Source organism: Eptatretus burgeri, chromosome 1, assembly GCF_056783735.1.
Source record: "Eptatretus burgeri isolate ZD-2024b chromosome 1, Ebu_testis_v1, whole genome shotgun sequence".
NCBI classification, from domain to species: Eukaryota; Metazoa; Chordata; class Myxini; order Myxiniformes; family Myxinidae; genus Eptatretus; species Eptatretus burgeri.
The window spans coordinates 7,300,649-7,321,340 of record NC_140961.1 but is presented as its reverse complement, the minus strand read 5'-3'; the positions used below and the strand labels follow the sequence as shown (position 1 = coordinate 7,321,340).

At 45.1% G+C, this 20,692-nt stretch overlaps 1 protein-coding gene across 5 annotated transcripts in view; it reads right to left on the bottom strand.

The window, feature by feature from the left end:
* LOC147033814 (actin filament-associated protein 1-like) overlaps nt 1-20,692 on the bottom strand; it is a 161,799-nt gene that overhangs the window by 36,011 nt on the left and 105,096 nt on the right. For all 5 annotated transcript variants that reach the window (XM_085871296.1, XM_085871317.1, XM_085871290.1 and 2 more), the window contains 2 exons: nt 13,212-13,394; nt 9,787-9,870 (listed from right to left, as the gene is read on the bottom strand). In XM_085871296.1, coding sequence (XP_085727422.1) covers nt 9,787-9,870; nt 13,212-13,394 — 267 coding nt within the window. The remainder of the gene's footprint in view (nt 1-9,786; nt 9,871-13,211; nt 13,395-20,692) is intronic.

Sequence of the window (20,692 nt, the reverse complement as noted above, 5' to 3'; positions counted from 1 at the left end):
GAGCACGTCACAGAGACATGGCTGAGTTCTTTGAGATGGAAGACACGATGACATTCTGCAGTGACATCAACGGTCTGTTGAAAGAACTTGGGTGTGATCACGATCCTGCAGACTGGCGCCTCTTCATCGACTCGGGGAAGAACAGCTTGAAGGCTGTTTTGCTCCACAATGGCAACGAGAAACCATCAGTCCCACTGGCTCACGCGTTCGGCATGACAGAGACCTATGAGACTATGCGGCAGCTGCTTGATTCCATCAAGTACAATGACTTCAACTGGCACATCTGCGGAGACTTGAAAGTGGTGGCGCTGTTGTTAGGGCTGCAGTCAGGCTACACGAAATACATGTGCTTCCTTTGTCTCTGGGATAGCAGAGACGACAAGAATCACTGGACGAAGAAAGATTGGGAAGAGCGAAAAGAGCATGTACCTGGTCGACACAACGTGAAGCATGTCGCCCTTGTCGACCCAGCCAAGGTTTTCCTTCCACCACTCCACATAAAGCTCGGCTTGATGAAAAGTTTTGTACGGGCAATTGATCTGAATGGGCGTGGGTTTTTATACCTCAAGGAAAAGTTTGGCAACACCTTGTCGGAGGCCAAGATCAAGGCTGGTGTCTTTGTTGGACCGCAAATCCGACAGATTATGAAGGACGAAACTTTTCCGACAACTCTAAACCCCAAAGAGCTGGCAGCGTGGAGGAGCTTCAAAGCTGTGACGGACAACTTCTTGGGGAACGAGCGCGCGGACAACTATGAAGAAATAGTGCAGCAGCTGCTGGAGTCCTTCAGGAAACTTGGCTCCAGGATGTCCCTGAAAATCCATTTCCTACACCAGCACCTGAACTTCTTCCCTGACAACTTGGGAGCAGTCTCGGACGAGCACGGCGAGCGATTCCACCAAGAGATTTCACTCATGGAGACGCGTTACCAAGGGCGGCACAACCCGAACATGATGGGTGATTTCTGCTGGTTCCTGCATCGTGAAACTGACACAGAGCAGCACAAACGCAAAGCCAAATGCCTAAAGCATTTTTAATTACATTCTAGTGGAGTTTTTCTGTAATTTCTATAATTTTGAAGCATTCATGATGAAATAAATGAATAAATGAATTTTTGTAATATTCATTGAAATCCTGACTTCTAGGCAATGGGAATATTTCTGTTACTGAAAATCCTGACGTGATACAGCAAAACGGTTATGATTTTTGAAATCAGCGTACCCAAATTAGTCTAAATCACTTTACACATCTCCAGTAAAAAAGTTTTGTTGTTCAGTGTAATCCGAAGACTATGCCTTGATATAGGTAATTTTAATGGGGCAGCATGAAACACAAAGGAAAACAATATCCTCCAAACAAAAAACATTCACAGAGGAGGAATTAAGAATCAGAGATGAAAAAACTGAAGAAGCAATAAGACATGACTGGTCACCTATAAATGGCGACCTACACCTACCACCAATGCCACAATGGAATGACGGGACATACGTTTGGAATGACATTCCCAGGTCACAAACTCCCAAAGAAAAGGAGCAACCGACATAATTTACTAATGCTGCACAGAGGGTAGAGCGGGAGAGGAAAACAGAAACAGATGAGATTTCAAATGTAACCACAATAACTGAAACAGAAATTGGGAAACGGGTTGGAGAATTGAATCAAAGAAACAGGACTGGAAACACCACGACAGGACCAGAGAATGACCGGAGGAAATTCTGCAGCAGCACACCTCGAGATAGATTTACCTAAAATCACTAACTTAGATCAAATAGCCCCTTTGCAAACAGAACGAATGATAGCAACAAGGATAGATTACAATGAGGAGGAGAATAATGGACAACAGAATGGAGAATAGGAAGAGGAGCTTGACAATGAGCAGCGTAGGTCAGAATATGAGCTGGCTCATAAAATAGAGGAAATTAAATTAATATCACCCAAGCAAAGACCACATCTCCACCGAATAAACAACAATAAGCAGTTGAAGATGCAAGTGAGGACCAATAAATCATGCAGTCATTAAAATGCTCCCAAAATCACCGAATTTAAGAGAAATTAACGATGTGAGTTTTGCAGCAGCTCTGTATGTCCAAGAGAAAATGACAGGTAAACGACACAAAAAATATAGATCTGATAACCTGAGCAGAAATAAAAACACCACCATGGAAACAGAGAAATGCACCCACTGAAAATTGACGAGGAAAAAATGAGAAAACATCTCGCAAGAGCACCGAACTTCAAATGCCCAGGCCTGGATGGGATTCCAAACTTCTGGCTAAAACAACTACATGCTCTCCACCTTCACTACGCTTGAACATTTAACGAGCTCATCCAAGGGAAACAGTCAATGGATGGATGGCTCACACAACGAAACACTCTCATGAATCCCAAATCCGAAGAAATCCATCCATCCAATAAAAACAGACCAATAACATGCCTATCAACAACATACAAACCTTTAACAGGTATAATCACCGATACAGTCAATGACCAACTCACTCAACAACGAGCTTGAGAGGCAGAGCAGGTCAGGTCAGGTCAGGTCAGGTATGGGAGCATGCGCCAGAGCAGCGCGTCGCTGCATCCACTTTCCGCCGGTACTCCAGGGGCCTCCATCTGGCCATCCCCCAGGCAGATGCCTGGCCAATCCCAATCTCCTTGAGATGCTGATCAACCTGCTGCAACCGCGATGCACGTGGTCGGCCCATTGGCCTCGTCCACTCACGAGACTCCCTCGCTGAGAGAATATGGTGAGCAGGATCAGCGTCAGGAAAACGAGCCACATGTCCAGACAGCTGCAGCTGACGCTCACGGACTATGCAGGTAACAAATCTCATTTGAGTCTCTCTCAACAACCGCTCATTGGACACAAAATCCGACCAGCGATAGCCAAGGATTCTCCAATGAGACATGGTACAAAAGGAATTAAGTCTCTGTCTCAGATCCTTGGTCAGAGTCCAAGTCTCACATCCACAGAGCAAGACTGGGAGCACCAAGGACCTGAAGACTCGGACTTTCATCCTCCCGCACAGGTACCGGAAGCGCCACATCCCATGATCCAGTGAATCCATAACTCCCCAGGCCCGACCCAGATGTCTATTGACTTGTGACTCAGAGCAAACAGAGACATGAATATTGTTACGGTTGAGGAAATTCGCAAACCACCATTCAGGTCCTGTAGGTGAGATATCTCTGTAAGTACATGTGTAGTTAGCCCCAAACCCGTTGTTTAGAGGGAATAAATGTGATTCATTCGGGCTGCGACCCTTTAAGATAGCCGTTTTTCTGTTCTATCTTTATTTTGAACCAACCACGTCTCAACCGCCATCACACAACAACCACCAACCGCAACGCCGCTTCCCAACAACAACGCCAACAGCCACGACCTTTACCTTCACAACTCGCTCCCGCAAACATCACATCACCGCCATTCCAAACGTCGCCATGGCCATGGACCACCACTTTAAACCCTCCACCACCTTCGCCTCTCCTTCTGCGGCCATTCCCGCACCGCTTGTGGGCACCGAGAGTCAGGCTGTCTTGGACTCGTACAGGGCGCGCGCCGAGCCGCGGGTACAAAGTGCGGCCTTTCCAAGGAGGTCGGATCAGGAATGATACATGCCCACTTCTGATCCGTCCAATCAGCTAGCGCGGGGCGATTTGGCCCCGCCTCCAGGCGTGTCGGAGTAGAATCGATATATGCAAATTCGAGGATCAGGGGAGATTCACGCCCCTTTTTCTCCGTCCAATGGGCGAGCGTGGCTCCACCCCCGAGCTCGTTCTGATCCAGAAAATTGCATATGGGTTCTCCGGCCGTACTATAAAGCGCCGAGCGCGGGGCGAATTCAGGAGTTTTTCGGTCAAGGCGAGTTGGAGAAGAGTTGAGGAGTGGAGCGCAGCGGAGCTTGGAGTCCGGAAGAAGTTCGAGTCCGGTGCAGGGCTGTTGCTCGTCGGAGTGCAGCGGCGGCTGAGGAGAATTGCGGAGGGGACCGGATACCTCGGGTCCGAGGCAAGGAAGACGGCGGTCGGCGACGAGGTCTCAGTGGAGTCGCTCATCGCGGGACCCAAGCAAGCCAGCTATCCTATTTCCCCAGAGCATCAACAATTCCCACCTTCCCCCCCCCCCACGCTGAGATAGTGCGAAAAGGGGGCCCCGTTCCCACCCCACTCCAAGCAGTGCCAACGAAACCCGCGAAGGAGCACGGAGACGGGGCACCGCCGCCACATTTGCGGCTCATCACAAGACCCAGGTAGGCTCCACCCGGTCTCGCGGCCCACAGGCCCCGTCTGCCCCCTTGTCTTTGAGGGTGGCCCTTTTCTTTTGCTTTTGAGTATATGTGTTGTCGGCGCCGTCTGTAAAGTAAAACTGAGTAAGTGTTGCCGTGTGCTCGCATAGTCGGTAGTAGATCTGCATTGTTGTGTTTCTTTTGTAACATCTGCTTTTGGTGCATAATTGTTGTAATTGTATATGTGTGCTTTCCGTGTGCCACGGAATAAATGTGAATTATGTTGAACTGTTTTTCCCGTTTCGCTTCGTCTTTTCTTTAATTGAATCTCCATCTTGCTTCACGTAAAGGGTTGGTAGTGGGCTTAATGCGCCCGATAATTAATCGGAACCGTCAAGGTCGACGATAACACTGCTCGGTTATCCCGATAGTACGGAATGGGTGGCTTAAGTGGCCCATGTCCGGAGTCGACCTGCGGCGAGGTGCGATCGCCCGGTCTACCCTCCGTGTGGGTACTTAGGTAGGTCGAATTTGGCGAACAACCCTATCCCACGCGGGGGGCCGATTGGCACGATCGTGGTGAGGCCGAAAGGCCCACCCATGACTAGTTCCCGGCGTTAGTCCGAGAGGGTCACGACAGAATTATCCGTCCGGTGGGCGACATGCCGCGATTCGAGTTATGTGGCCGCTCGCACGCCGGCGGGCGCGAATTCGCAACAATATCACTGCCAAGGTGAGTGAATCTCTCCACGACCTCAACATCCTCATTACAAATAGGCAGAGCTGAAAGATTGTAAAAGGTGATGTTATGGAACAATTGACCATTCATTGTTAAATAAAGCCATCCTCAAAAACTGCAAGCTCCGACAAACCAACTTATCCACAGCTTGGGTAGATGACATAAAAAGCCTTTGATAGTGTCCCACATTCATGGATTATAAAATGCATGCGAGTGTACAAAACTGACCCCCAGATAATCACACCGATTCAGAAAGCAATAATGCTCTGGAACACAAGTCTGATATTCCCTCACCTGGAAGGAAAGATTGAAATCTCAGGAGTAAAGATATGATGTGGTATCTTACAAGGTGACAGTCTCTCCCCCCACCTGCTTTGTCTGGCGCTGGACCCACTGAGTAACCTCATCAATGAACAAGGACATGGATACAGTTTGATATGCAACATAAAAATGACCAAATGAAACAGGAAAGGTAACACACATATTGTACAATGTACATCGATGATCTATAACTCTTCGCACCGAATGATAAGAAATTGGCAGATCAACTGAAACGAGTGAAGCAGTACTCGGAGAACATCCTCCGAAAAACATCCTCCATACCATGAAAAACAAAAACAACAGACAACATCTCAATCGGTCAAAGTACAACAATACAGGAACTCGAAAACAAAGCATCCTAAAAATAATTCGGAATAGAAGAAGGTCCCCAGGGACAACAAAAAATAATGCGTAAAATAATCAGCAAAGAGTACCTGCGCAAAACTAATTCTGAAGTCATCCCTCTCCCCAAGAAAAAAAAATGAAAGCTATAAATCAACTTGCAGTGCTGGTTTTCCAAGATAGCTGTGCAATTATAAACTGGCCACAATTGGAGAACAACAATCTCGACACCAAAACAAGGAAATTTCTAACTATTCACAAGATGTTCTACAAAAATCAATGCATACCGAGGCTGTGTTTACCGAGACGAGGAGGAGGAGGAGGTGGTTTGATGGAGGTTAATCAACTTCACAGAACAATGTGTGGAGGACTCGCGGAGTTTGTGAAAAGTTCAACAGACGATCGGATGACATTTGTATACAAGCAAGAAAACAACAAACCAGAAAAGGGGTCCTTAATCCAATTAGCAACAACTTCCAAAAACAGGTACAAATGATGGATACTACACAGGACAACAAAACAGAAACAAATACAGCCACAATGATTGCAAAGAAAAAAAAGGAAACCTACAAAAAATAAATATCAGCAGATATACTGTGACAAATGGGAGAATGAAAAAAGAGCAGGAAGATTAAAAAAAAAAAACAGAGCTTGACAGGACAGAGATCGACAATGAAGGCTCTTTGGAATGGTGAAGAAGAGGTCAAATTAGTTGGCATGGAGAATGAGTCATCATCAATGTCCAAGACCAAGGACACGACATGACACGAAAGCCTTGATGAAAATGGTGGGATTGAGTCAAACGGACAAATGAAGGTTTTGTTGGGAAGAAACAGAAAGTCCCAGTCACCTCCTTACGGGATGTAAAAAACTCATGTCGGAACAGCTGTACACAGAATGACATGACAGCATCTGCAGAGTAATTCACTGGCACATCTGTAAACATGTCAACATCCCGGTCCCAGAACAATCATGGAAACACAAACCAAATCCGATCCTTGAAAATTAAAAAACAATGCTCACGTATGACAAGATAATCCCATCAAGTATGGACATCGCAAACAAAGCATTTCGTTCAGACATGGTGCTCAAACACAAAAAGGAAAAGTCAGCATTGTTGATCGAGGTCTCGGTTCCCAATGACTTCAGACTAAATGCCACAGAAATTAGAAAAACGACCAAATACCAGGATCTAAAAAATGAGGTCAAGAGGATGTGGAAATTGAAGAAAGCTGAAATTGTACCAGTCATAGTCGAAGCTCCAGGAATGATAAAGAAAACACTCACTGAGTATTTAAAAATAATTCCTGGGAATATCACTCCAAACGAGCTTCAAGTGGAGGCTGCCACAGGTTCAGTGAAGATTTTGAAAAGAGCCCTTGGAACGAGGCTTTGAGAACGAAGTTTCACACTTTGGTTCATGAATCATGATCCTTTACCAAAAAATAGGACGTGGAGGTTTTGAGTTCTGGGAGAACTTTCTCCCACCTCCTGAAACCCACAAATGGAGAAAGCGACCAAGAAGGGAAGCATGGTAATTTTGTGTGCCGTCACAAGTCGAAGCTGATACATCAGGGGGGAAAAAATCATAGAATCGTGGAACAACATTCAAATATGAAAATAAAAAATAAATGAAAAAATTAATGAAAAAAATGCAGGTCAGCAACCCAAGACAATGGGGAAGCACGGTAATTTTGTGTGCCCACAGACATCAAAGGAAAACACCGGGAAAAAATATCAGATCGTCACACAACCTTCATCTATGAACATTTAAATAAATGAAAAAAAATAAATGAAAAATCAAATGCAGGTGAGGGACCCGAGACAATGGGGAAACATGGTTCCTATGCTTACACAATGTGTATTTTACACTATATATATATATATATATATATATATATATATATATATATATATATATATATATATATATATATATATATATATATATATATATATATATATATATATATATATATATATATATCTTTCTCACCAGTGACTGACTGATTCACTGACTGATATTAAAGATTGGCACCTTCCAGGTGATAAAGAAAGCTGAAATATTTCGTGCCGATGGACATCAAAACCAATACACTGGAACAATTCACAGAATCATCGGACAACATCCATAAATGAAAATATGAGCAAATAAAAAAAAATACAGGTGAGTGACCCAAGACAATGGGGAAGCACAATTAGTATGCTTACACACTGTGTAAGCACACCCTACTCGTGTATGTATATGTGTATGTATATGCATACATTAAAAGGGTGATCCATAATAAAGTGGCTATTTTAAATGCAGGTATAGACATACTCTGTTGTTATTGTTAGTGGAACATTCATTTTGTTTTGTTTGAAAGCTTGTTGTCAATTGCCAATAATATTTTTTTTATTTGCTTTTAGATTGATCCATTCTGGCTGAGAGATTAACTGCGGCTCTAAGAGCACAGTCTGTAATTGACAGTCTGTAATTGCAGTTCAATGATCGTGGTGGAAAGAAATGTGAAGACACGCCACTTTGGATCCAAAAACGATGAAAAACTGTCACCAAAATCTGATCACAAGTGGTTGAGAAAAGGACGCAAGGAGATCAGGAAGACGGACTACAGCAAAATTACCAGAAAGCATTGACCATGTACGAGGCATGTTCACAAGGTTCCCAAAGAAGTCCATCAGACAAGCGGTGATGGAGAGTGGAATAAGTTATTGTCCGATTCAGGGAATTTTGATGAAGGACTTGGTATGGAAATGATAAAACCTCATTTTTGTTTAGCAGTTGTTTCTTGATGATTGTGAGAAGAGAATGGAGTCTTGGGAACACTTCCTTCGGTGGACCGATGACTGCCCAGGTGTATGACGCAACATTATTTGCGATGACGAGGCCGGTTCCACGTTGGTGGTTTTGTCAACAGGCATAACTGCCATTACTGGTTAGGAAGTGAAAACCGAATGCAGCCAAATTTGGCCAAAACTGCTTGTTTGGTGCAGAACGACTTCAACCCAACTCATTAGACCTTACATCCTCCGCAACGCAATCAACGGACAGAGATACTTGGAAATGCTTCAAAAACTTTCTTCTTCCAAAATTTCAGCGGTGGGACAACACAGATGAAACGATTTTTCTGCAAGGCGGTGCCCTCCGCACCTCTCGATTGAAGTTCGTCATTGTTTGGATCCCCACTTTTTACACAGATGTTCTTTAAAGTTCCAAGAACATCAATCAAACAAATGAGTTGTTAGTATGGGCTTGTTCGGTTATCAACGAGCTGTACACAAATTACAAGCATGGGCAGAGGAAGAGGAACTGCAGTGCAACATTATTTGGACAAACAAGCCATCTGTTCATCCATATATATATATATATATATGTATATATATATATATATATATATATATATATATATATATATATATATATATATATATATATATATATATATATATATATATATATATATATATATATATATATATACATCAACATCCATCTGCCACAGAGTCAATGGGATGTATGCCCCGGATGAGCCTTTCCATGTTTCCTCGGCAATGGCTGACAGCCTTTTCACCACACTCCATACAAACTGCCTCAGCGCAACCTGTCCTGGCATTACTTGTGCCAACTTTCATATGTCTTAAACTTTGTTGGTCCATGTGCTTATGTGTGCCCTTCAATCAAAATTAAGCATCCCCTGAACAAGCAGTATAAAACTTTTCTGGAGCGTGCAAATTCTGACATACACCCGAGCAAAAACCCGGTGGATGTTGTGACTCTTCAATATGTGTTGCTTAACCGGGGGGGGGGGGGGGGTGGGGGGGAGGGAGGAGGGAAGGGCAACATACATATTTAGAGAAGTACATGGGCCCACTCCATATCTGATAACTTAAGCATACTCCCAAAGCTATAACATTATTTATAATTCCAGAGGAAATGCTTGAGTGAGGCAAGGAAAACGCATTGTCGGCTTCGACTGAAATGGAATTTAGGATGTTTACCAATCGTGGAAGTCATCTCTCATAAGGTTTTCACAGACAGATGCCAACAACTGAATGCACTTTTCTTTTCTATGTGCAAGGTAATGGGGAATTATTATCTTCAGGGAAGTTTGACGACATTGATTATGCACCCAAATGTAGATGAGTTTCCAAATTACTCACTGCTTCGAGCTCATCCTTCATCCGTATGTCAGAGTTGCAGGAATCCATGGCACTACTGTCCTGGGAGCAGACATCTTGCAGGATCTACAGGAGAAAAATAAATAATTAGTGATTCCATGCCTAGTTTTCGTGTTCCTATTTTACAAAAAATATCTCCATTAGGAGTCACCTGAGGGCACTTAAGAAAAAAGGGAGGGGAACGATTGAAAATTGAGAAGATTAGATGAAATAGGCCATGATTGATTGCAATTATCCAGGTGAGATAGAAAGCATCTGGGAAGAACAATGGTAAAACAGTGTGTATTCTCTGCCAAGTAACTGCTCCAGCCAAGCCACCAGCACTGTGGAAATAGGAAGGCTGCGCAAACGGAATGAATGTAGAGCGTACAATTCGATAGAGTATCTGTGTATGAGATCTTCAGAAGTATGGAGGACACTCTGCTCTCAGGCCTGGGTTTATATTCTCATCAATTCAAATTCGAACAAATTTATATTGCATAAAAGTAACAACGTCCCTTTGTTTTCCATGATAAATGGTTTGCACATTTGGCCTGCACATACATCGCATGCAAGGCAAAGACATGAGATGAACATCGGTGTACTATTATGTGACACACATAGACATCTCTATTAAACAATGGACAAATCAACACAGTAGTGTATTTGGGATGAAAATCTACAATCCCAGAAATTGGTTCTTTGGGTTCAGATGGGGGAAAGCTAAACAGGCCCATAATTCTGGACAGCGACCAAAAGGCTTATCTTTTGGAAATCCATATCAGGTGCCACTTCCTGTCGAGGGTGAGCGTGGGATTAAATGTGTCACTTCATTTTTTCTCTCCATCTCCGTCCCTCCCCATCCCCCTTTCTCTCCCTCCCCCTCTCTCTCCTCTCTCTCTCTCTCTCTCTCTCTCTCTCTCTCTCTCTCTCTCTCTCTCTCTCTCTCTCTCTCTCTCTCTCTCTCTCTCTCTCTCTCTCTCTCCCCTCTCTCTCTCCCCTCTCTCTCTCTCCCCCTCTCTCTCTCTCCCCTCTCTCTCTCCCTCCCCCTCTCTCTCTCCCTCCCCCTCTCTCCCTCCCCCTCTCCCCTCCCCCTCTCTCTCTTCCTCCCCCTCTCTCTTCCTCCCACCCTCTTTCTCTCTCTCTCTCTCCCTCCCCCTCTCTCTCCCCCCCTTTTATCTCTCCCCCTCCACCCTCTCTTTCTCCCTCCCCTCTCTCTCCTTGCCCCCTCTCTCTCTCCCTCCTCCTCTCTCTCCCTCCCCTCTCTCTTCATCTCCCTCTCCCTCCTCCTCTCCCCCTCTCCCTCCTCCTCTCCCCCTCTCTCCCCCTCCCCTCTCTCTCCCCCTCTCTCTCTCCCCCTTGATCTCTCTCTCCCCTCCCCCTCTCTCTCCCCCTCCCCCTTTCTCTCTCCCCCTCCCCTCTCTCTCCCCTCCCCTTTCTCTCCCCCCTCCCCCTCTCTCTCCCCCTCCCCCTCTCTCCCCCTCCCCCTCTCTCTCTCCCCCTTGATCTCTCTCTCTCTCTCTCTCTCTCTCTCTCTCTCTCTCTCTCTCTCTCTCTCTCTCTCTCTCTCTCTCTCTCTCTCTCTCTCTCTCTCTCTCTCTCTCTCTCTCTCTCTCTCTCTCTCTCTCTCTCTCTCTCTCTCTCCCTCTCTCTCTCTCTCCCCCTTGATCTCTCTCTTCCCCTTGATCTCTCTCTCTCTCCCCCTCTCCACTTTCTCTCTCCCCCTCCCCTCTCTCTCTCCCCTCCCCCTCTCTCCCCTCCCCCTCTCTCTCTCTCTCTCTCCCCCTTTCTCTCTCTCTCCCCCTTTCTCTCTCTCTCTCCCCCTTGATCTCTCTCTTCCCCTTGATCTCTCTCTCTCCCCCTCTCCACTTTCTCTCTCCCCCTTGATCTCCCTCTCCCCCTTGATCTCTCCCCCTCCCCCTCTCTCTCTCCCCTCCCCCTCTCTCCCCTCCCCCTCTCTCCCCTCCCCCTCTCTCTCTCTCCCCCTTTCTCTCTCTCTCCCCCTTTCTCTCTCTCTCCCCCTTTCTCTCTCTCTCCCCTCCCCCTCTCTCCCTCCCATCCCCTCTCTCTCTCTCTCCCCCTCGATCTCTCTCTCTCCCTCTCCCCTCTCTCTCTCCCCCTTGATCTCTCTCTCCCCCTTGATCTCTCTCTCCCCCTTGATCTCTCTCCCCCTTGATCTCTCTCTCCCCCTCCCCCTCTCTCTCTCCCCCTTGATCTCCCTCTCCCCCTTGATCTCCCTCTCCCCCTTGATCTCTCTCTACCCCTCCCCCTCTCTCTCTCTCCCCCTCCCCCTCTCTCTTCCTCCCCTCCCCCTCTCTCTCTCTCCCCCACCCCCTCTCTCTCTCTCCCCCTTGATCTCTCTCTCCCCTCCCCCTCTCTCTCTCTCCCCTCTCTCCCCCTCTCTCTCTCTCTCTCTCTCTCTCTCTCTCTCTCTCTCTCTCCCCCTCTCTCTCTCTCTCCCCCTCTCTCTCTCTCTCCCCCTCTCTCCCCCTCCCCTCTCTCTCTCTCTCCCCTTGATCTCTCTCTCCCCCTCCCCCTCTCTCTCCACCTCCCCCTCTCTCTCTCTCCCCCTCTCTCCCCCTCCCCCCTCCACCTCCCCCCTCTCTTTCTCTCAGTTTTGAAATGAGAAAAGGCCCAAACTGTTTTTGGTGGTCAAGAGGTTGTGAGCAGGAAAGTACAACTGAATAAGTTTCAGGTTTTATGGGCCTGCCTTTATCAACCTTGGTTTTGGTGTCAATGCTTAAAATAAGGTAACAGCAATCAAACTGCCACTCAATCGCCATGTTTAAGTACAAAAGAAAACCAAGCCACACGATTCGACATAGACTAAAAATTTAAAATTGGGGGAGGGGGGGGACTGGATGAGGGGGACAAGTTTTGAATGCAATTCAAAAAACACCCGAGAATATTCAGATTGTTTGGAGAGTCAAGTGTTAGATCAATGCTTTGCCTTAAACCCAGTGTTTGCACATCCCCTCAGGCCTTCCATCAGAAACCATATACATTCTTTTCAGAAAAACGTGTTATCGGATTTGGTGATGTTGCATTATAATCTTCTTATAATGCAAGACATACCACCTCTTGCAAAAGAAAACATACATTACACCCACTCGATCTCAGTATTTATTCACCACACCCTATGCCCTTTTCCACCCCACCAAAAATAAAGTGGGGCCCAATGAAAACCACAAGTGCTACCAAAACAGCCTTTACCTCACTTCTGTGTAAATTCCTCCTTTGAAGATCAATGTATTCCTTTACGCTCAACTTCAGAGGGTACGCTTTACGCTGCATTATTGTGGAATGTCCATCATGTGACCCTTGCTGTGCAAAGGTCCCTCCTCTATGTTGAAAGATTGCTCCACTTTAAGTACAAGATTCTTACCCTTTCCATAGCAGTAATATTATGAAACTGAAACACCAAGTACCTTGCACCACTGTTCAGCCTGCTCGTGGCTTTGCACCGACAGCACAACGGCATCGCTGCCCGGCCTCACGATCCGCAGTTCATGCGTGGATTTCCGTCGGCCGGACTTCACCAGGTAGCCCACGGTGCAGCCAGGCAGGAGGAAATCAAGCTGAGGGTTCTTCTTTCTTGAGTTCTTATAGCACTTTGGAACAAAAGTGGAGGTGGGTTGATAGATACGAGTGAAGGAATCACGTAAAGAAGAAGCAAGTCATTAGAAATTGAACCGGTCAATCATGGTGGAAGTAATCCTTTGGCAGTCAGGGATATTTCTACACTCGATTTGCACAGAAATGTAGCTCAGATGTTATGTCCACACTTTTCGGCAGTCTCTATCCACACGGCAGTCGACACATAAAGCGGCAACAGATATATGTCGATTACAACGTTATGACAATGCAGTTATCTCGTTATATCAGACAACATCAGCAAAACGCTCACACCTTCGCTCCGTGCTTACAAATGATTCCTCAACTTGGTTCAAATACAGGTGTATCATATTCCCTGACCACCTGACTGTTGAAGTGCAAAGTGATGGACAACACCCACGCACAATACGAAACTCTCCAAAACACTGGAGGCAATGGTGGAGGCTGGGTGGTCGAATGGAGGCACATTCAGCAGAATGTAGTGAGTTTCCGACGGTGGGATGGAATCGTAGTGGGGAAGCACAAATGTAAGCAAAGATGCAGATGGTAAAACAACGAATGGTCTCTTGAAGATAAGTGAAAAGAAAACACGCGGCCAGCCAGAAACAAAACCAGATGAGCTACAATTTTTGAGCACGCCTTTATGTTGAATGTTCAAACACACGTTGAACCCTCTTCGTTGCTGTAATGGTGATGTTTTTGGCACAATCATTTATCCTGCTTCCACCAAATCTTCAAACATTTGGTTCACATAAAAATCCTGAGCATGCATTTACCGAAGCAAAGAAAATGCAGACGAAAGCTTTTGATTGCTTCACGCAAAGTGTACAACGTTATTTTTTTTTATGAGAATATTGCAGAACAGTCCGTAATACATTTCAAAATAAAACGTTATTACATCTCATTTCGGTTTGGAACCAATCAGGAGTTCAAGTCAGTCATACTGAGAGTTCTCTGACAAACCACTGCTTGTTTAGGGTTGCCTGCTTCCCAAGTGCACCGGTACTGAGGAGACCTTCCATACATCACGTATGTTTTCTCATGAGACCTCATAGAAATATGATGAGACTTTCATCAGACCTCAGGATGAATTATTTGTCCGGGAGCTTGTAGTGCAGTGCTCGAAACAGACAGTGATAAATTTAAAGCAGAGGCTGCTGGGATTCAGTAGAAGTTCAAATCGGTCTTGTCGAAAACATCTTGACGTGAACGTGACAAGATGTCAATGTTGCACCCATTGTTTATAAAAAAAAAAAAAGGACGCGCCTTGATGATGTGCCATTTTTTGAATTGCATAAAGATGTCTTTTACAGAAAAAGGAAGGCTGTGAATGTGTGGTGGGAACGATGGATCCAAGATTGTTTATGTTGAACCAGAGATCGAAGGAAAGATCCAAAGTTGAAGGAACCTAGTGTCAGAAGTTCTGGCTTCCTTCGTGGAGCCACAAACTTGCCTGTTCTGAGGCCATATTTGAAAATCGAGAAGACCCATTCCAAAATTGTATTCTTGAACAGTTTTTTGTAAATTGGTGGTGTTAATTTATTGATGTGATGTATTTACACATCTCCAGTGCGTTCAAGTGTTTTGCACTGGGATTCTGCGTCTTCGTCTGGGTTGCACTGTCTTGTGGGCCTCGTTCGGGTCTATTGTTGCGTTTCCTCCCCGTCCTCTTTTCCTGTTCATTCATTGCCCTGCTTGTTGCCCCATCGCCGTGTTGTCTTTTTCTTATTTCGCACATTTATAATCTTGAGCTCGTATCCAAAATCTTTCAAAGAAGAGGTGGACGCTGAGGCATTTGAATGCTATTTACTTGTAAACAGCAAATACAAGGTATTATTCACAAAAAAAAAAATTAAATTCAATGATTCCCTTAATCCTCCTAAAAAGGGTAAGATTTCTTTAAAGGTTCTTGGAAATTTCTTCACACACCTGTCTTCCTGCTTCCAGGGACTGCCGAGTTTCAAGCATCCCAGCTAATCCATTTAAGGTCCTGCAGAATAATTTTCACATCTTCGAAATGATTCATGTGATTCCATTCAAACATTGGGCAGCCAACACAGAAAAACGATGACTGTGAAAGGGAAGCAAAATGATGTGACTCTACAGTGGCTCTTTGTGTGTCCCCTTCCTCCCCCCCAAAAAAAAACCCACCAAATTCTCCTTTTCACCCCAGGCATGTGAAGCGAAACATGGGGTTAAGCAATTGGTTCACTTTTGTTTGTCTACCTGCCGGCCTGTCTGCTTGTCGGTCTGTCGAGCCCCTGCCTCACACCACACCTTGCTCAACTTGATGCTATGGAAACCAAGGCCTTTCAATATCATTGGAATTTCCTGCGATTAAGCTGAGTCTACGGGCCGATCACTTCACAGACGCAGGTCGGTGGTCTCTCTGTGTTCTCCTGCCTCCATTTCTGGTCTTGCACCCTCTTCTCCCTCCATGATCTGTCCTCCCACAGGTTTCTGCAGTGTGCACGTTGTCCGCCAACAATACAATTATTTTCTACCCCCATTAACCCTCGCCAAGACCACCTCTTTTCAAGTTTCCAGTTTTTCCTTCCTGCAAGTTTGTGTCTGTTGGTGTGTTTTCTTCTTCTTCTTCTTCTTCTTCTTCTTCTTCTTCTTCTTCTTCTTCTTCTTCCTCCTCCTCCTCCTCCTCCTCCTCCTCCTCCTCCTCCTCTCTCTCTCTCTCTCTCTCTCTCTCTCTCTCTCTCTCTCTCCACGGTTTCCTTTCGCCTGTTATGTCCAAGCTCTTCCACGTGCCTCACTTTGTAGAAATAAAATTAAAATATATGAAGATTAATTTAATTAATACATTTTGAATTTAATACATTTTCATCATGAAAAGTGCGTTTCTGCTCGGGTTTTATGAAAATTATCTACGTTAAGACTGTAGCTCCACCAGAAGGTCCCAAAAGTGAAAACAGAAATCGAATAGGACTTAAGCTAGCCTCGTGAGGCGGAATGGAAGGCGATGGAAGCCTCCCCTCGGGGATACAAAACATTCAAATTTCACAAATCTTGATGCAGCCGAGTGTGAATCAACCTCAGCGACTGCGAAAAGTGAAAACATAATTTATATTCAACTTAAAAAATAAATAAATTTAAAACCCCTCCTATTGACAGTGTTAAACGTCGGGGTCGCGTGGGCTGAGCACACCAATCACAGCAATGACGTAAATGTGAGAATGAGGAGAAAATTTGAAAACCCCTCTTATTTACAGAGTCAAACGGTGGGGTAATAAAAGAGATGGGGGAGAAGAGGTGGACTGGATGTGGAGAAGGGAACAAACCAAGCGACACGACAGACACGCACAAGGACAGGGAAATACGTAAACTTATATACTGCACAATGATAAATAAAGATACAATCCTAATTCAACCATGGCACCACACACCACACTTACAAACAAAGGGGAAGCAGGAGAGGACTTTAGCAGGGATGAAGTTGGTGGTGGCTGCAGGTTGCTGGTGGACATGCTCAGTGCAGCTCGGGATCGGAAGGGTGGCAGGAGCGATGCGGTGAAGGCGAGGGATTGTGAGGCGACGTCCGTGTCTCCAGAGAGCGGTCCTCCATGTCCTGAATGATGAAGCAGAGTGGGAGATGAAGAGAGCCCACGAGATGAAGAAGGTGAGAGCAAGAGGAGGGATGTTTCTCGTCTTGAAGTCAAAAATCCCACTCGCGTGTACAAGCACGGCTACAGCTTTCATAAACCGGGACCGCCTTCACCTGCGGTGGGTCCATTGATTGGATGCCTGCTGCTTGTGTCAGGTGCCATATTCCGGACCTTCCCATCCAACTGAGCGGCCACAATAAAAACTCTTCTGTCCCTCTCCAGCACCCGCTGATTGTGGGAGGTGCCATACTCTGGGCCGTCCTGCCCAGTGAAGGGCTCCCATAAAAACTCTTTTGTCCCTATCCAGGGCTCTACAGCCGACTTTGCCACCATGGCTTGTGGTGCACTGGCCAAACAGTTCATGATGTTTCCACATAAAAGCATGAAGCGCTTTCTCGTGTGCCATTTGGTCCGAGTACTCACCTGGCCTCATCCGCTAACGGGGTTTTCTTATCCCCAGACACAACGTCTGTAAATCACATATGCTGCCGACTCGATGTCACGCTTCACAAGAGACTTACTGCGACATTTTACCTATTTACAAGGTTAAGTATACGCAACATGAAACACAAGGGCCATACGATAATCTTCCTACATTCTAACTCCGGATCCCTCTCCCCCGCCCAATTCCACGTCACAGTATTTTTAATCATTACAACTAAAAGTCCTTCTTCGAATGTTCTTCTGCTATTATTTCAAGCATCATGTGTCCATGAATCCTATTATCACCCAGGACTGCATGTGCCATACAGACTGGTTTATCTCCGCGACGTACTTGCACGATGTATGACGGCGTACCCTGAAATGGTTTCATCGAGCCCCTGCTGCCCCTCAGCCGTGTGTTCAATATGAAAGAAGAAGCAGACAACACATTTTCCTTTCGACTTGATTTCGATAACTTTTTATCTGCATCACAGGTGCCACAAGCACATTGTTTCATTGTATATATTATGCTTTGAGAACGCATACACCGTGCTTGTGGGACAAAATGGAAGATCCTTGTTGCTTGGACGTCACAGTTAGATTAATTGTCATACTTGTGGCAAAAGTTAATGGTCTCGTCTAATCTAGTCGATTATATTGGATTCCTTCTTAGCTCTTCTTCTGCAAATATCAAGTGCACTTGTGGTATGAATCGCTTGACATGTAATAATTACCCTTACTTTACGTGACCCTATAATCAGGCTAAAACTTAATTATGAACCCCATTATTGGTTCATTTTTAGTCAAAATAAAACAAACAATATATCACACACACACACACACACACACACACACACACACACACACACACACACACACACACACACACACACACACACACAATCAGGGTCTATTTGAAAAGATTTAATCTTTTTTCCAAAACTTAGCCAGGAAGTTCGTGCGGAAAAAAAAAAAGAGACATCAGATTCTAAGGACAACTTGGTTATAAACAATCCATCAGCATCGCTATTCTGCAACCCGAGAATAGATTAACCGTTTACAGATATATGCCAGGCAAACAAACATGTCAGTTTAGCAAGAGATACAGTCAATCAACCAACAGATAAACAAAACAATCGCCTTCCATGACTCCAAAATAAATCACCAACAAAACCGTGTGACTTGAACGATAATTAGCAAACTTTCTGATGTGCACGGCTCCTCCGCAATTCCCTCTGAAACATTATATCATCTGCTTTATGTCATCTCCCCATAAGCAACGTTTCCCTTTATAGGACTTGAAGAGACCAGCAAAGGAATCTAACCGCTTTGAAAATGAACCAACCACCTGGGGGTAAACCAACCCGGCGTCTCAACATAACCTACGGGCCGGGCCGCATGGCATGTATTCGAGGCCAAACAACCGCACCCCACATCTGCTCCTGCGTACGGAACTCAAAAATAAAATCCACGGCAGCACGACGCCTTTGTTCGGCCAAACGGTTTTTCTGACCGCTCTGGAGTCGGCGAACGCTGCCAAGATAGATAGGGAATGAAGCCACCAATAAATGTGAGCGCGGACCCCCTGAGCACCGCGCTGTGCGGCTTTAATTTGACTGGTTTGAAGAGAGGAACATGATGAAAAGAACATCTCGTAAAGATTAGTGGGTTTCGAAGCACCGACTCTTCTTTACAGGGCCTGCGCTGACACAATCTCAGTGACTTGGGCTTGATGTTTAGGAAGATCCCAAATTTATAACGTCAAACCTTCCACTTTGACACTCCCATTCCGGCAATTTTGAAATAGCCCTTTGGAGTCAAAATGATCCACCAATCATCTACAAGCTCTCTTTGAGGAAGAAGCCACGAAAGGACATCGAGTCGAATGACATTTCTCGCAATGACCATTGGATTATGTGTGTTTGCCGATTCTTCGCATGTGTTACCATGGTGGGGACAAGTTTTACAAATGGATTTCTGTTCAGATACAGACAGACAATCCAAGTTTGATTTTATGTCTATTTTGTTTGAAAGACTGGACGAGAAGGCACATATGGGGCAGAATTTGCTCTTTTAAGAAGGGAGGATTGGACTCGTCCAACTTTATATAGCGGGGCAGATAACAGCAATTTTTGAGAGGAATCGTGCAAATGATGATACAAGCATCAAATTTGACACATTTGTTCTCCAGGGGATTCTAATCAAATCTGCCTGATTGGCCATTTCAAAATCCAAATTTTGAAAAATTTGGTTTTTCAAATGGCCAATCGGGCAGATTTGATCAAAAAGCCCTGCAGAACAGAAATGCCAAATTTAATGCTTGTATCATCATTTGCACGATTTTTCTACTATCGACTACACTAATACCACGGACTCTGCTCTGACCATTTCAGCTCCAATTGTTTTGAGGACAGGCCAGATTGCATGGTTTATATGGGTTTTGAAATGAGGTGTAAAAGGCTTTTGAAGTCTGGATCCATTCCAACTTTTAAAAAACTGACCAACGCAAATTGGCCGTCCACCATGAAGGAAAGTACGTGGGGCCTGTATACAAAAGAAGACAAAGAAAGAGGGTAAACTAGTGCACAATTACATGTCGTCCTTTTGATGCAAGTTATTATTTGAGCTAGTTGGACAAGCCATCATGTAACTTATAAATTCAGATCGCTTCGATGCATGGATGGAATGCCTAAGGCCTAATAAAATACCCCATTACAAAGGTGGAATGAGTGTTACTCAAGTGCTGTAGTTCTTGAAATCAAAATTATTTCATTAACTGACTGTTTCATACCTCGGTCTCCTTCGCTATCCTTTTGGTGATTAAACTCCATTATTCATGCTTATTGCCACCTTCTTTTGAAATTAAGATGCTGTATCATTTCTCAAGGTTATCGCCATTTCCATGGTGTGATGGGAGAAGTAACTAGAAAATATAGTTTGACGTGAATGCGTCAATGGATATGCCTCTGCCCATATTAGATGCAAACCCACCGTTATGTTTGATCCCGATTAAAGGTAAGGTGAGAGAGAGAGAGGTAGATAGACAGAGAGAGACAACATCAGATGGGTATGCCTGATGTTGGCTAAATGGTTAGGGTGGTGGCCTTGGGATACTAGGATCCTGAGTTCAAATCCCACTCGGCTGTTGAATTAATACCAGGTGGGGTTGACTCTGCCTGTCATCCTTCCGAGGTCGGCAACATGAGTACCAGCTGTAGTCGGAGTGACGAACCGTCCAGAATTGTGTCCAACAGCCA